This window comes from the organism of the source record quoted next, unplaced genomic scaffold (assembly GCF_019419815.1).
Source record: "Pyrus x bretschneideri cultivar Hongxiangsu unplaced genomic scaffold, Pyrus_bretschneideri_v1 Contig59, whole genome shotgun sequence".
NCBI classification, from domain to species: domain Eukaryota; kingdom Viridiplantae; phylum Streptophyta; class Magnoliopsida; order Rosales; family Rosaceae; genus Pyrus; species Pyrus x bretschneideri.
In genome coordinates this window covers 1,160,464-1,178,594 of record NW_025999797.1, presented here as the reverse complement: position 1 = coordinate 1,178,594, position 18,131 = coordinate 1,160,464, and the positions used below count along the sequence as shown (strand labels likewise).

The following is an 18,131-nucleotide window of genomic DNA, read 5'->3' as shown; positions in this document are numbered from 1 at the left end:
TATTGTGACGTTTATCGAAAATCATAAACCTCAGGGGGGTCTTTCGTGTTGCGGGAATATAAACTACTCTTAACTAGGGGTGAGCATGGGCAAAAACAGGCGAAGGTGCATTATCGGAGACACAGGCGTCCGAGGAGAGAGAGAGAGAGAGAAAGACTCTGGGAGAAAGAGGGATCGAGATGGAGGAGATTGAGAATCAGAGTTTGAGATTGGGGTCTGAGATCGAGGTTGAGGTTTGAGAGTGAGAATAAGAGAGAGAGGGTGAGGGGAGAGTTGAGCAGCGACTCGGGATAGAGAGGGTGAGGGCTTGAGTGTGAATTGGGCATGAAAGTGAGAACAAGAGAGTGTGTAAATGGGTAATAATAGAGGGCAAATCACAAATGCAATGAACGGTCTAGGCCGGGGGGGGCCTGTTGTTTCTAATTTTTGGAACCCCCCGCCCTGTTTTGTATTTTTAATTTTTGGACCCGTCCCGTACCCCGACCCGAACCGCAAGGAACCGGCCTGCCCCACGGATCCAGGAACCGTTTGCCCACCCCTACTCTTAACTAACTTGACTATGCACATCTAAAATGCTTATCGTGCTAGCATTGTGCAATGATACGAATCCATAAAAATATAGAAAATTGATATGCACTATGTTATATTTGTGTATCCTTGAGGCTATCAATTTTGCCTTGGAATTAGTCTGCCGTCAATATGCAATCCTATATTCAAAAAGAAAAAAAAAATGTCACATTCGTATTGTCTTCTTCTATTATCATTTATAAAGGAGAACTTGTAGGCATCTTATAATAATTTCGTTTGGCAAAAATTTGATAACTCGGTTAGTTACGAGAATAGACCTCTTCATTTGAGGTATTGAGTTTCATTGCCCTCCACCACTAGTACTCGTATATAAGATAACAAGAAACTTAGTTCTAACTTATTTTTAAAAAAATCATTTCATATGTTTTTATGCTTATATTCTAAATATGTAAAATACAAAAAGCTACGCACACAAAACACTAGGACGCTATTAATTTAAAATGTTTACGAAATGGTCGATATTTTCGTCGAAATATCCAAAAAATAAAGGATCAATGGAAAGGGAGGTGAAATGAAAACTTCACTTATAACGGTGAGATATAGTAAAATCAATGAATATCGAAGATATTTACCGTTTTACTACAGAAATTTAACCGGAACCCATTTTAGATTCCGAACTTTTGAACATTTTTTTGAGAATTTTTTTTTCTCTAATTTTGATTAAATCTAACTGAGTTGATATACTCACCCCATTGCAAATTTACATAATTTCCATTGAAGGCAACCGATATCGCTATATCCATCAATATTTAAATAAATTTGCATATCGATATTTCCTTCTATATTGATATCTTAAACACTAAATATCGAGGAGTCATCTCTCATCTTTTTTTATTTTCATCTTAAAGAATAGCAGTATGTTGTAAACCTATCAGTAGATCGGGTTTTGATCCAAATTTCATCCGAATCTGATATACTTAAAGTATGGATTAAGACTTTCAATTTGCTAATTTGAATACAACCCTAATTCAATAATCCGAATAATGGATTTAGATATGGATTAAGACTGATTTGATTTGACTTATATATTAAGTTTTTTATCACATTATTCGGTCCTTAAATTGATCACTCCCATTAATTTGGTCCCTCAAAATGAATAATCAATGTGGTCATTTCATTTCTTGTATGCCAATTTGAGCATTAAAAATGATCACGTGCGCTCATGTAACCACTGTTTCAAGAGGCTTTGGTGAATTGAGAAACTACTTGGTGGATTGGGACGATGTCAGAGATTTTTTTTGTTGATTTTATTTGATTTATTTAATCTAATAACTATAAATAAAGAATTGTATGTGAGAGGAAAAGTGATGTAAAGTGTAAAGTTTATAATGTTCCTGTTGAGAATTCAAATTGTTATTGGAATCTGGAACCAGAAAAAGTTTTACCCTTGGTTTGGTTCTCTGTAATCAATAACATGTCGCTTCTTTTTAAAAAGAGAAGACGACTCTTCCCCATTTGTACGGGAGAAATTATCCCGAATTGAATTTTGGAAATGTGGACCATTGGATTCCAATGGGCTACCATTGATGATGATGTAGATCAAATAAAAATATCCAAGCATGCAGAGACTCGCGACAATAATTAAGATCTCAGAATAACGCTATGGCCAACTTTTCTCTTACAAAAGAAGCAAAAACAAAAGTTCCTGGATATTATATAAACTCATGTGATCTACATTCTCGAAAGTAACGAAACAATCAATTTCTTATTAGTTCTTTTGTCTCTTAATCTGACAATGCACCATACTATGTAGTCCCTATGCATGCACTTGTTCGATAATCCAGTGAATCTTTTACGTCCCTTCAAGTTATCAAATCAAATGAAGATTGTAACCAAAGTTTATGTGCGTATGTATTTGCTTTGGGTATTGATGTCGCTCTTGCTTGGTATGAGTTTCCCTTGCTTTTCCGCATGGACGCTTTCTCAGCTCTTCCTCTTTAGGGTTCGAACGACATTGCTAAGTAAATATCCCAAAAGTGCTTTTAGATGCGAAGAAGTTCAACCACTATAAAATCAATGACAATGAGGAGTGACCCAAATGCTTGTGAGCACACATATAGTTTATTCTTTTTTTTCTTTTTTTTTTTTGATGTGAGATTCACTAATCACTATCAACACGTCTTCTCATATGCTACAATTGTTCAAGTCTAACATGTGGACAACACAAATCGAGTGTCATGGAGTACATGTGCAATTGGAATTCACACATTGAGATAACTGAGGTTCTACTATAAAACCGAATTGAGAATACCAATCTATATCTAAAGTAGAATTTACTCTCCATAACCTCATCCCATTTTCTACAATACACACGTTTTTGCCGTGAATAATTAAGGGTATATATATCCTTTGCATGCCCGATAAATAAGGAAATCTTTGTCTGTATTATTATTGTGGTTGTGGATTTAAGTAATACTACATTTACTATCTATTTGTATCATCATTTATATCATTTTTCTAATAGAGGTAGAGTCAATGCATGTAGATCCAATCTCTATTAGAGAGATTGTACAAATATGTTGTAAGAGTAGATTTTTGTGTGGATTTATATACTTATATGGAAGTGAGTTAAGTTGTGTATACTGACTTAAGATGCCATGCATGCATGGTGTTGCATGCGTAAAGGTTAGGCTTTCCTTGTGCTTTTGGGTGGAATTCAGCTTCCATGCCTATCGAAGAGGTTGTACTTCTGGTTTAAAGGTTTTGTTGCGTTTTACGTGCAATTGTAAAGTATTTTTGATCATGTGACGTTATTTTTATCGAGCTTGTCATCGCCTAGCTCAAACCAAAGACCCAACCATGGGCTATAGCCAAGATAATTCTTTTGGAAATTAACAAAATGATAACTAAACCGTAACATATATTCACGTCAGTAACATAGAATGCAACTTAATGGTTGTGCATTTGTGTATGGAATTTAACAATATGAACGTTTCGTTCGATATAATTTTCACATGTATTTATTCATGTTAGAGTTTGTTTATAAAGAATCGAGGGACTTTATTGGTTGATAATAGTTTGTCTTGAGTTTCATTTTCATGATACTTTAGTATGTATACCTTCATATAAATTTGGGTCCGCCCTTGGACCGAAGCTAGTTAAGCTGCATTTTCAAATGAACGGGAAATTGGAATAGTTAACAATATTTTCGCTAAAAATAAGATGATAATTTGTTTTTACGAAAACATATTAATGGATAACAATCAACTAAACTCATAAGCGTTTTATGGGATAAGTTGAGCTAGAAGCTCCTTAAAACTAACTCTTATGTAACACTCATAACTGGTTCGTTAGTTCTGAATGTCCTAGTCGACACAATAACGACATTTCACTTGTGTTCTCCGCTGCCTTAGTGTTTCGATTTCAAGTAAATTCATTATGAGCAGTTGATTATAATGGATGAATTGACAATATACAAACACTATAATCTTTAATGTTGGTATTAATCAAGGATTGACAACTTAGTAACGGAATATATGCCTTATTTCAAATAAAAAATAATTGTTTTCTTGGTCACTAAATAATTCAAATATGTATATGATTATTCTCGTTCAATTTGATTTAAAAGTATAAATTAAATATTCGATATTAATGTTCAATTGCAACTCTTAATATAAAACTTAACGATAGCTGATTATTGTTGCAGTTCTATTAGATTAAGAATGTGATTGTGTAAATCTTAGTGTATCTAGGGATATCTTTGAATATTCCTTTTAGTAGTTAATATCATATTAAAGTTGTAATCCTATTAGAGTAAGGTTTAACCTTCCTACCATTATAAATAAAGGCACAATGGGATAAAATAGAACACACCTCACAATTACACATATCTCTCTTCTCTCTATGTGCCGCACCCGCTCTTTCTGGCCTCCATAATTGTCCAATAAATTATGCCTACAACACGTTATCAGCACGATCTTAAAGCTGCGCTAAAGAGGGTTTATTTTTCAATCAAGGGAGTATTACGTTTTAATCATTTTTTTTATGATTAATTTATTATTTTATTGAATTGATCTACATGCTATTGATTCAATTTAATTTTTTTTCATTAGACGTAATACAATGTATTGGAGATGCACGGCTTTCAGAGAAAGATCTTCTACAAATTCAAAGGCTTTTGTTGTTTTCTGTCAATCAGATGCACGACTTTCAGAGAATGATCTTTTACAAATTCAAAGGCTTTTTATTGTTTTCTGTCAATCAGGTCCGCTTAAAATAAATTAAGATATTTGAAACGACCGTGAAGCATGAAACATTCCTCATGATGCATGAACCCCCTATATTTACATTTTCCTTTCAATTATATATATAGCATATGTGTTCATATATTTTGTAAATATATGTATTTGTTCATGCAATATGCAATTATGCTATGTGGAATTTGTGAGTCAAAGAATCGAAATAAATTAGAAGCAATTAGGGTTTTTCAAACCCTAGGAATTTTAGAAAAAAAAATATAAAAAGAAAATATGGGAAAATCGCGGCTAGAAGCAGCGCTAAGGCAAACATGGACCAAAATTGCAGCAGCCCTTTAGGCTTGCTGCGTGCGTTTCACCAGGCCCGCATGACCGGGTTCTTCACGATTGAGCCTGCATCCCCAATTCATGCCACCTTATCAGAAGCCAGCCTTGTTGGGCTTTTGCTCCTTGGCCCAAAAACTCGACTGTTGCTTGGTTTCCTCCAAGCAATGGTCCGCATGCAGCAACCTATGTTGCTGGGCTCTTGTTTTTTTCCTACCCTAGCTGGCTAGCCTGTGTTGCAGCAACAAGCTTGCTGCATGTGAATTTTTTTTCTCTCGACCCATGAGTGCAGCAAGCTTGCAACCTTGCTTTTGCAAGTTGATAGGCTGCCTGCAGCAGCCTCACAAGGCATAACTGCAGCCTGCAACTAATGAGCTATACATATTAGACATCAGCCAGCAATCTAATGCTGGGCTGCCTCTTTTTCTTGATCTAAAGCCTTTTTTTTTTTTTTTTTTTTTTTTTCCAACCCGCACCCATATTTTTGGTGCCTAATTTCACAACCTTAACCAATTTTTGGGTTTTTCTTTCGAATGGTCCGCAGCTGTCTAGCCCAAAATATGGCATAAAACTTTGTATTATTTTGCTTCTACAATCGACCCTGAATGGTCTCGATCTATTGAATTAATTAAAGGGACCAACAGTCCAGTAATCTAACAATACATCCAAAATTATTGGCCACTTTTGGACATTAACGATTCAATATTTTATTTCTTTTCTTTGAATCGCCGACTCCCTTTCGTAGTCCCGAAGCACTCACATTTGAGTTCTTGAAGCAACCCAAATCCACTACACTTAGTTGTATATTGTATTATGTGTTCTTACAGGTACCTCCTTTTATGAACCAGAAGATTCATAACTAAACTCGAACCTGTAGTTTCAAATTTAGTGCCTTTAAAGCCTGAAGTCTTCATAAATTAATACACCCATGAAAACCCAACGTTTTTCATGTAAACCATGTCTTAGACCTTGAATGTTCTAAATTTGATGCTTATGGATATCTTATTTTCATAGCACCAATCATAATCTTGTTCCTTCCATTCAGTGGATTGTCAAACCATAACAAGTTCGATTTCACTTATTTGGACATTTCTTGACCGAAACCACTTTATGTGGGTATAAGACATGAATCTCCACTGGACTAATAAGAAGATGGATAACCATTGAAGCCAAAAATGGCATGGAAGAGCTGAATAAGCCTCCCGAACAAGGATTCCATGGCTCTTTGGCTCGCTCCTATGGACCGTCTAATCATGAAAGACATTGCCTAAAGCACACCATGATTACGTCCATGAATGAGTACAATTCTGAAGTTTATAAATCCGATTGAATTTTGACTGGAGAATACTTTTCTCGTCCTTCCATGTTTCTAACTCGTTCATGAAGCAGCAGTGTAGAAAACGAAAGTTTACCAAATTCTTAGATCTGATTACTTCCACAAACGTGAGAGAAAGGTATATATAGACCCATCTTCGACTGGAGTCTACCAAGCGGTGTAGACCTAGCTCAGCTGGAGTCTACCGAATGGCTTAACCCGGTTCGGTCAAAGCCTATCGAATAGTGGTGCCTTACTTCAGCAGGGATACACCGAAGGGCATACTTTACTTCGGCAGAGATGCACCGAACAATATTGCTCTGCTTCGACAAAGGCCTACCGAACAGACCTTTCCAGTTTCGGCTGAAGCCTACGGAACCCAAGTATGGGTCTGTCAGTCTCACCATCCAATTTCGAGTCTGTTTTTACAACATATGGTAGAATAAGGGTCTGCCAAGGTATGGCATCACGCCTGAAGCGTGATCCTTGGCACCTAAGACCTAAAACTTCAAGAATAAAGGATATTATTCCCGAACCTTAACCATGCATAATCTATTTCCATTTTGATGGAATAGATCATTGGTTATGCACCTGTTCGTGCCCCTACCAATGTCTTTCAGGAGTACCATTCTCGCGGTCAATATGTGAGACTGATTTTGTTCCACCGAACACCGTTGGAAATGCAAAATTTTGACATGGATGACCTTGTTAGTTGAATCCCTTCATTTACTTTGTGAACATTTTTCCATGTTCTTGGATTCAAGTTTGGTGTATGTTTTAGTTATGGATAATCTTATTGATATTTTCCTCGAATACAAGTTAATTGCATCATGTTTCTTAATACATGTGACCAAATTCAATTAAACTCATGATTAGGTACAAATGTGGGAAAGTTAGTTGTCTGGATGAATGCGATACTATGCACATTAACTTTATCCTGAATCACATCTCTAGCAACAACTTCAAGTCTATCTAACCTCATTAAGAGCATTGGCACGTCCCCACTGTATAAATGGTACTAAGTTACCATTTAAGAGACCTTATATTCTCCATGTTCTGAAAGAACGTCGTTGAGTCTTAAGGATATTCAAGAGAACAATAATCATGAATGAAACCACTGATAGAAAATAGAGTTGAATATTTTTGTACCACCTCCAAAATGAGCCTGAAACTTTGATTTGGGGTTAATGAGTTGTCTCCCAAATGGAGAACACGCCACATATGGCCAGCCTGGAGCCTAGTGATTGAGTAGTTTATTTGCCTTGGCACGACGATTTGGGACACTTAGATCGAACAATGATGCCACGACGCATCTCCTTACCCGAAGTAAGGATACTTTTCTTACAAGTACACTTTGCCAAGCCTGCTCATTGGGGAAATTGATTTTGTAAATCATCCCTCACAAAGATACGAAATCACCCTATTTTCATAGTGGATTCAAAGAAATATATGTGGACTAATCTAACCAAAATGCTAACCATATAAATACTTATGGTTTTGGTTGATGAATCAACAAACTAGTTACATGTTTGTCCACACATCGCTGTTAAACCTCCTGGCTGATTTTAAGGGTTCACCACCCTACTTATCCCATAAAGTCTAGAAGACTGGATAATGCTTGAGAATTTATATCGACTGTTTTTTATAAAGTATTGCATGTCTTTTGGGTTTATAATTGAACCTCGAATTCCCATGTTCATCCCAAATAGCCTCGCAAAGTGTTCATAAAGTGCAATTTAATTGATCACCTCGGACCTCGATGAATGCACCAAGCTTTTGGTTTCTGCCTATGGCTATGCAATCTTGTACGTAGCTATGTTGGTCTGCCTTGAGGCCCATTGCTACCCAACCTATTCGACATTACAGTTGGTTACTGGGTACAAACCTGATGTTTCCTATTTATGCATTTTGGTGTGCATTCCATGTACTAAGTTGCACCACCACAACGTACCAATGTGGGTCCTCAAAGAAGGATGTGAATCTTTGTCGAATCTTTGTCGATTATGATTCTCCTTCACATTAGCTCTCTTAGAGCCCTTGCATGCAATCTCTTTACTGCTCATTTGCAGATTGTCACTTCAATGAGACAGTATTAACGCTGTTAAGGGAAGATAAGAACATCAATGTTCCTGTAGAATGGCACAAATATTCATGGACATTGCCCACTATGTCTCATCTCAATCCCCGTACAGCACAAGTGTGATAAGCAAGTGCGATGTATTTTAGCTTTCAGAATGTTGCTCCAAACGCATTCATCTGATATAGCTAAATGAGATCATATACTAGCTGCAAACATGCCTGCAAGGATAAACGTACTTAATGGACGTGGAGTCAACATCACCGAAGGGTGTGCCGCCCCTGTTGGACGGTCCGGTACACCAGCGGATAGATAATCACTTTGTTTTAGCCTGGAGCACGACAGATCACTCGATTCATAGGATTCACTTCCCTAGAAGAGAAAGACATGGCACAAAATGAATCTATACTCGATCGATGTCTCAAATCATTTCCATCTTATGAGATTAATCCAGATTACTCTCAAGACTTGAAGTTCTTGGTCCATTATACTAGTTTGATGAGATAATGGAAGTGGAATGAGATTATCATCGATGGTGTTATCACTTATATGGTAACTATCGACATAAATGAATAGCAACAATATCGAACTGTGTTCCGTTGATTAGTGACAACGTAGAACTGATTGGACAATCAAAATTACAATCCATGTTAAATTCCTTACCAAAGTGTGTTTGGACCTATTGCTCCTACACTACCCAAGGTAACCCTGTTGTGTTACAAGTGGGAAATGAAGCGTAATAAGATGAATGAAATAGTGCGATATCATACACGTCTTACGGCGCAAAATTTCTCTCAAACGCTCTGTGATTGATTACAGCATTATGAAATGTGGTTAGTGTTTTCTCCATGGGGATATTAATACAAAGATTTACATGTAAGTTCCCGAAGAATTACATGGACTGGTTCAAATAATTCCAAACCACGGAACACCCTCTCAACTCGTTTGAGGCGTTCACTTACAAATTGAAGCAATCCAACAGATGTGGTATACCCGCCTTAAGTAAGTATTTGATCAGTTAGGGATAAGAATTATGCCCTTACGTGCTAAACTATGAAGTCTTATTCCAAATTGCTAGATTTACACTTTATGTCGTTGACATGAATCTCACTAAGACTCTAGAAGAGCTTGAGAAAACTGTGTCGCACCTGAAGATGGAATTTGAGATGATGGATCTTGGGAAACTCATCTTGACTTGGAGTTTAAGCGTTCTTCTAATGGTACTTTGGTTTACTAGTCAAACTACACCTCGAAGGTGTTACCTTTAAGTATACATATGATCTTTCATACGTTATATGCAAATGAGACTCTTTAAGAGGTTATGGAATCCGAATTCCATATCTAAGTTCAACTTTGTGCATTGTTGTACTTAGCTCATTACGTTAAATAGGATATCTCTTTCGCTGTTGATCTATTGGTAAAGATGCAGCACTACTCTACACGCAACCATTGAATTGGTATTAAATACGTTTTTCCATTACCCTAAAAGGTACTATGGATTTGGGCTAATCCTAATGCATCTCGAGCGGATCTTACCCCCTGATCCTTGGAATAATGCTTGCCTTGTTTGTTATGCTGACCCAAGTTACTTATCAAACCCGCACAAGGCAAATCCCTAAATGGTTATGTCTTTACCGTTAAGGGATATCACAATATCTTAGAGGTCAACGATATGACCTTAATTGCAAAATCTTTGAATTGTTTCAAGACTCACCTTACTTCACTATGCCACACGTGAGACATGGTTAGGGGTTCTTGTTGAGCATATTCGAAATACTAGCTGTTTTCATCCATCGTTGAGTCCCGATGACAATCCATGAAAACTATGCCGCATGTATTAACCCGACCAAGACATGATACATCAACAAAGTCAACTCCAAGAAATATTGTGTCTACATCATATCAGTAAAGCATCAGGAGATTGAAGTCATGCAAGCCGATCGCAGACAACCTTGCCAACCTCTACACGACGTCATTGTCGAAATCAACCTTCCAGAAGCTTGTCTGAGGAATTGGTATGCCTAACTATCATATGCAATGTTTGTAGTTCTTATTTGGAAGTTTTATCAAACACAGGGGGTATCCAGAAGTATACTCACTTGATCTTAGTGTACTTTTTTTCCCTACGATTAGGAGCATTTTTCCCATTGGATTTTTGCTACCTAACTAGGTTTTGACGAGGCACCCGTCATGGGCTAATCATACCCTTCACTTTCTACTTGCGTCCAAAAGACGCATAATTTTGACTTAATGCAACTTCTCACTTTTCTCCTTAGTCTATGGGTTTTTCTCTCACCTTGGGTTTTACCATAGTGAGGTTTTGTGAGTTTTACCTTTTATGCATTCTTCCGTTGATTTGAGACTCGCATTCACTCATTGTACCGACCACTTCATCAACTATACTTATTTCAGCTCTGAAGACCTAATGTGCCATTTGTTTGAGTATTTACATACTCAATGAGGAGTGTTGCAGTCCTATTAGATTAGGAATGTGATTGTGTAAATCCTAGTGTATCTAGGGATATCTTTGAATATTCCCTTTAGTAGTTAATATCATATTAGAGTTGTAATTCTATTAAGGTAAAGATTTAACCTTTACTACTACTATAAACATAAGCACAATATGGTGAAATAGAATACACCTCACAATTACACATCTCTTTTCTCTCTATGTGCCGCACCCCCTCTCTCTGGTCTCCATAATTATTCAGTAAATTATGTCTATAACAATTATGTATTTTTGGTTAGGAAGTGACCAATAATAGCTTGGGTTAGAATTTAATTTTGTCTTGTGATACCAAAATGCACTTCACAAATTAACCAATAAAAAGTCTGATACGCTTGCTGCGTAATTCATTTTAAATAACATTTTTCCCTTTTACCTCAAAGAAAAAAGTCGCCCTATAGGAAGTGATGAAAACCATTAGACTCGTGTTAGCTCGGGGACTCTGACACCTGGTTCGTGGGAACAAGGAGGTTCTTGGTTAGTGCCACGTACGCGTAAGCTAAGTCCCCAACAACAACAAATGACATTGTCGTTTAATGGGACAGTTAAAGCAACATCAAACCAATCACAACAACACAACACACAGGAATGTCATAGGAGATATTATTCAGTAAACTAAAAACATGGTGCATTAAATATTATAATACAAATAATTGATTATTTAAAAAAATTAAACTATTTATTATATCTGACCGTATTTTGGTACATTTTAAAAAATTTCTGCGCAACAGTCAATACCCATTTCGTTTGTCCCTATTAGGCTACTACTCATACTATTATTTAATTAAGGTATACTTAATTAATACTAATCATCTCTTAAATATCTTTTTGTTCTTAGGACCACACCGCCGCTTATATATTTTACATGTTTTTCACCACCATAATGTTTCATTTCATATGTTTTCCCTCACAAATTTGGTCTCTAAATTCACGAAAAGGGAATAGATGCATGTTCCATGTCAATGGTTTGGCACATGAAATTTCTAGTTTCCATACGGTGGAATAAATCCTATACCTCATGCTTCACATTATTTAAGTTACTCTAAAATCGGGTTATATATACGCAAAGAAAAAAATTTCAATTACACCAACCACTTCCAAAAATTGTACAACAATTAAATAAAGATAAATGTAGGGAGAAAACTTATGGAGTGTTGCTGTATAAATTTAGAGAGGCAAGAAGGGAAAGAATCGGCAGAGAGGAGAGGAGGAGAAAAGAACTTGATAGAATGATGATCGAGAAAAATAACTACACGCATTTTTTTTTTTAAATTTCTATACACACCTCTATTAATTGATTTATTCAATCTTATAGTAAAACATGAACATAATGTATGAGAAAAAAAAGATTGTGTGATTATAATGTCCTACGATTATATTGTAGGCTGATAAATTAAACTATTAATCAGATGATTTCTACTTTAATGTGTTAAACTAAAAAGAAATCATTGTAACGTTTGCCATAAAATATATAATTCAGAAAGATAAATTGAAGATAAGTTGGTAAAGCTCACATTTCATGCTTGTAAGATATTTAAACTCCAACGACCACTTTCTTCTCCAGTTTCAGTTTACAATCAAGGGTCAAGACAAAGTACAGAAAAAAAAATTACGAAGTTGAAATCCAGCCCCAATATTACTATTTTTCGCAAATAATGAAAATAGTATATCAACCCACCACCACTTCAAAAAGAGATGTACTATCCACACACCCCATTTTACTTCTCACACATTTCTTGATAATTGTCTGTTGTAGTTTGATGAATTGTAGTGCTACTCAGCAAAATCCATCACAGGTAAAGCTCTACAGAAGTTTTTCTCGGATATCACATCCCTTCAAAAAAGATTTAATTTTTCCCTCTTGAGAAGGAAATGGTGTTTGTCTCGCCCAGAAACTGCCACATGGCTTGGGAATCTCCATGATTGGTGGACAATTCAAGCCTTCAAAGGTAGTGGCTCCCAGTCACCTATATTATTTTATCTCCCTACCTCTCTCTCTCCCTCCATTTTTTTTCTCCCTTCTCAAATCTTCAGACTCTTAGTCGTTATCTTTCCACACAGAGCAAGAAAGCCCGAAGCTTTCATTTTTTTTGTGTTCCATTTTTTTTTTTTGTTTTTTTGTTCTTTCTTGTTTGCTTCTCAGAGCACAAACCTATGGCTTCCGCTGTTTTCTGCAACTCCATGAACCCAGCGGCGGTAGTTTTCTCAAGATCCCACCTGCCGTGTCCCGCCAACAAAGACTTCCCACTTGTATTTTCCCCATATTTTCACTACAACTGCCATTTGAGAAGCAGAGCAAGAACTGGGAATAACAAGTGTTTGACTGAGGTGAGAGCTGCTACGGCGGCGCCACCCGCAGAGGCCTCCACTAGTGCGCCCGCACCGACCCAGCAGAAGAAGAACCTGAGAATTCTGGTTGCCGGAGGTGGAATCGGAGGGCTGGTTTTTGCTCTGGCGGCGAAAAAGAAGGGATTTGATGTGGTGGTGTTTGAGAAGGATTTGAGTGCTGTGAGAGGAGAGGGGCAGTACAGAGGTCCTATTCAGATACAGAGTAATGCGTTGGCGGCGTTGGAAGCCATTGATGTGGATGTTGCTGAGGAGGTTATGACGGTTGGTTGTGTTACTGGGGATAGGATCAATGGACTCGTTGATGGGGTTTCTGGTACTTGGTAAGTTGTTTTGATTGATCGAGGTCGCGTTTGGTGTCTATGATTCGACTGGACTCGATAACGGATAGTGGTTGTTTTAGACTGGTAGCTTATAAGAGTTTTTGTTGTTGGTTTTTCTGAGTTTTTAAGTGATCAAGTTTTTATTGATTGCCAAATTTGTTTCCCTTTGATTGTTTTTAGGCTAAAATAATTTTGGGAATCTACATACTCCTTTATGAGATAATGAGAAGAAGTCAAAAGAATTTATTTTCTTGTTTCATTGATGAAAACCAAGAAGAATAATGGATGAAGAAATTATGTAAAATAAAATCCTTTATCATAAAAGTAGAAATTGTTCATTTCAATTTTCAACACAATTTACATGATCCGTAATTGATGATTGTTATAAGATGTGTACGCGGAGCGATTGTGATTTGTATGCAGCCATTCAAATGTATTGATGATTAGTTGATTATCAGGTATGTCAAGTTTGACACGTTCACTCCTGCAGTGGAACGGGGGCTTCCAGTTACAAGAGTTATAAGCCGAATGACATTGCAACAAATACTGGCTCGTGCTGTCGGGGACAACATTATTATAAATGGTAGTAATGTTGTTAACTTTGAGGATGTTGGAGATAAGGTAATGATCTCATACTACCTGTTAATTTGTTAAATCTTGTTTGTACCTGTGTTTGTAGCTTAGAAATGCGAAAAGAAAAAGAAAATTGAGAAACGTTTCGTACTTTTTGTTTGTGTTTTTGTATAATGTGCATCTTCGCAATGCTATTTCAATGCATTTGAACTGCGTAGAATTCATCTGGTTTGGCATTTGATAAGAATTCTTATACCTTTGTCAATTTAATAGGTTAATGTGATACTTGAGAATGGCGAGCGTTTTGAAGGCGATGTTCTGATTGGAGCCGATGGTATATGGTCAAAGGTATTGCGAAATTCCGAGGCTCAAAATTCTGGGCACACATATGAAATATTGTCTACTGATATACCATAATCTGCATAGTATATTCATTATAAAAATATTACGTTGAAATCAATTACTCTTTCTCGTGAGTAGGTGAGGAAGAACTTGTTTGGATTAACGGAAGCTGTTTACTCTGGTTACACTTGCTATACTGGTATTGCAGATTTTGTGCCTGCTGACATAAATTCTGTAGGGTATGTCTGACCTTTTATTTTTTAAGTATGGCTAGTTTACGGGTTTACCTGCATTTGTACCGTTTCATTATCTTCTTATATGTCAGGTTATATTATACGTGAAGACTTAAACTTAAACTTATCTTCTGAAGGTACCGCGTATTCTTGGGGCACAAGCAATACTTTGTTTCTTCAGATGTCGGTGCAGGAAAGATGCAGTGGTATGCATTTCACAAGGAAGCACCTGGTGGTGTTGATAGCCCCAATGGTATAGATTGAGATTCTCAGCCTTTCTTATGTAGTTGAAAACGTCAGATGGTGATATATGTGTGTGCTTTCACTCTTTATGATAGTAGAAACATACGATTCATTTGTTCTTGTCCATTTTTTGGCAGGTAAAAAGGAAAGGCTGCTCAAAATATTTGAGGGCTGGTGTGATAATGTGATAGATTTGTTACTTGCCACAGAGGAAGATGCAATTCTACGACGAGACATATATGATAGGACACCCATCCTAACCTGGGGAAAGGGTCGTGTAACCTTGCTTGGCGATTCTGTTCATGCTATGCAGCCAAATATGGGTCAAGGGGGATGCATGGCCATTGAGGTATGCATTGCACTGATTTGGTTCAACACCGGGCATTATCCATCACCCAGATCATGTTGTTGAGCATTCTTTCTGACCCTATTACTTCATCATCACAGGATGGTTATCAACTTGCCATGGAGCTTGATAAAGCATGGCAGAAAAGCAGCGAATCAGGAACTCCTTTTGACATTAATTCTTCTTTGAGAAGGTAACCCCACGCTATTATATTGATGAAAGTTAATTGAGATAAGCTGATGACGCTTCCTGATACATCTGAATCTAGTGTTCTTAATATGAAAATCGTAGATTTAAGTTATATGCCAAAGCAGTTGTTGTATAGACTTTGGTGAGTTTTTTTACTTTATCTTCAGCTATGAGAATTCTAGAAGACTGCGGGTTGCCATTATTCATGGAATGGCCAGAATGGCTGCACTAATGGCTTCCACTTACAAGGCTTATCTGGGAGTGGGACTTGGTCCTTTGTCGGTAAGACCTTTTATTAAGGACATACTGAAAATCAGTTAAATGAATAGATGATAGAACGAAGACGCATATGTACTCATGTTGGCTTAATACCCTTGTAGTTTTTGACGAAGTTTCGGATACCACATCCGGGAAGAGTTGGTGGGAGAGTTTTTATTGATAAGGCAATGCCTTTGATGCTGAGCTGGGTCTTAGGTGGTAACAGGTAAAATTTTGATCAACTGTAACTTTCTGTGTCTTTTGCTTAATCTTTTTTATTTTAGTTATAAAAATCTTATTACAATTTAATCTGTTGGCGCTTGGATCATAGACCTTCATGTGCTTTAAACGGATACTCTACAGAGAAACTGACGATGTTTCTTTGCAGCTCAAAACTTGAAGGAAGGTCACCCAGTTGCAGGCTCTCAGATAAAGTACGTTGTTCAAAGTGTTATTCATCAGCATTGTATAGAAGTTGTTATTTCTTTCCTTCATCTTCGGGTCGCCTTTTGGATTTTGTTGTTACTTAACTGCTAATATGCGGGCAAATTTTATGAAGGCAAGTGACCAGTTACGAACATGGTTTGAAGACGATGATGCACTGGAGCGTGCTATTGACGGAGAGTAAGTTTTATCCCAGTTTCTGTATATTTTCAGTAAATTTAGTAATCCAAGGTAGTTGTGTTGATGTTCAATTTGTTCTCGTAGGTGGTATCTTATACCTTGTGGGCAAGACAACGATGCTTCGCAACTTATTTGTTTGAATAGAGATGAGAAAACATCCTGCATAATCGGGTATGCCTACATACCCATCATTCCCGTCCTCCCCTACAAGACACACATTATATTGTTGTATAGAACAGAACCATCAGCCCCATATTGCCTTATATTTTGGAAGGCACAAGTGTTTTCAGTAAGATGTTCTAAATAAGAAAATTCTAATGATGTTTTCTCCTAATTGTAGGAGCGTACCACATGGGGATGCTTCTGGAACATCAATAACAATACGCTCGCCCCAGGTGATTTGGCCGGTTCTGTTCACTTTACATTTATCTCCAGAAACAAACCTATTTCTTCCCTTTTTTTTTAGTGTGTTCTGGATTGAGTGATGAGGTATTTCTTAATTCAGGTCTCGGATATGCACGCTCGTATCAGCTACAAGGATGGTGCCTTCTACGTGACTGATTTGCAAAGTGAATATGGTACCTGGATTGCTGAGTAAGTAGAAAGGGTGTTTTTTTTTTTTTTTTTTTTTTTTTTACCGAGAGAGCTGAAACAAAGTGGTTTTCGCCTTTTCTGCATGCAACTCAATTTGTTAAAACTTTTCCCTGTATTTCCCCTATAATACCTTCTACTTGTGCAGTATTGAGGAGAAGCGATACCGAGTACCCCCAAATTCCCCGGCTCGTTTACATCCTTCCGATGCTATTGAGATTGGTTCCCAGAAGGTAGTAAACAATCCTTACCGTATAGTTTTCTGCATAACTCACAGAATCTATCGTATCTGGCAAATGGTGCCACATTTTTGCGCGGTGGTTCCTTTTGTCGGAATGGATTCTTAGCGTCCAATTATTATTATGCAGGTGGCGTTCAGGGTTAAAGTTATGAAGTCTTCTCCGAAAAGTGCCGAGAAGGAAGGAGTTCTTCAAGCTGCGTGACGGTAACTTCATATAATGAAATTTGTACAGCATTGTTGAGAGCATTGGAAATGCAAAATGTGAATATGCTGCGTTTTGCAGAGTAAATAGCATTAAACCAACATTAGACGCTACCCTTCCAAAAAAGAAAAAAAGACGAAATATGCACGACATGTAGAACTTTCTGTCTTCATGATGAATGTGAATATATCAATTTTGACCAGTCTCTTGATATTTGTTGCTGTGTACATCAATGTGTTCAGGACTAACTGGAAATTTTACAGCTTTAGTTTCTTTCTTTTTTTATTTTTTATTTTTTTATTTTTTATTTTATAAACAATGAATGCTAAATCTTGTTGAAATATCTCACATCGATCGTATCTCTATGAAAAGAAGAGTTTAAATATCCCAACTCCACTCTAACTAATATCGAGGCCTTTTGGATAAAATCTTATACATGACGGATTATTCATGATGTTTTGGAAGTGGGCATTTGGCCTGTGTCTCTAATAGTTTACATGGTATCAGAGCCAGAGATCAGGCCCATACTACCATGTGATAGGTGGGTCCTTTGACCCCACGTGTAGGGTGAGTGTCCTTGACCCAATTTTTTGGGTCCCGCTTCATCCCGTTGT

The 18,131-nt window shown here is 37.0% G+C and overlaps 1 protein-coding gene across 1 annotated transcript; it reads left to right on the top strand.

Annotated features, from left to right (window-relative positions):
* The first annotated feature begins 12,998 nt into the window (after positions 1–12,998).
* LOC103937745 (zeaxanthin epoxidase, chloroplastic) lies at positions 12,999–17,722 on the top strand. The gene is made up of 16 exons (XM_009347693.3): positions 12,999–13,675; positions 14,134–14,296; positions 14,522–14,596; positions 14,729–14,829; positions 14,961–15,076; positions 15,204–15,415; positions 15,514–15,605; positions 15,769–15,883; positions 15,982–16,085; positions 16,248–16,293; positions 16,419–16,483; positions 16,568–16,654; positions 16,824–16,878; positions 16,989–17,077; positions 17,223–17,307; positions 17,443–17,722. Exons 1-16 carry the CDS (start codon positions 13,161–13,163, stop codon positions 17,515–17,517), a joined length of 1,995 nt encoding a protein of 664 aa, XP_009345968.2. The 5' UTR covers positions 12,999–13,160; the 3' UTR covers positions 17,518–17,722.
* The last annotated feature ends 409 nt before the right edge of the window (positions 17,723–18,131 follow it).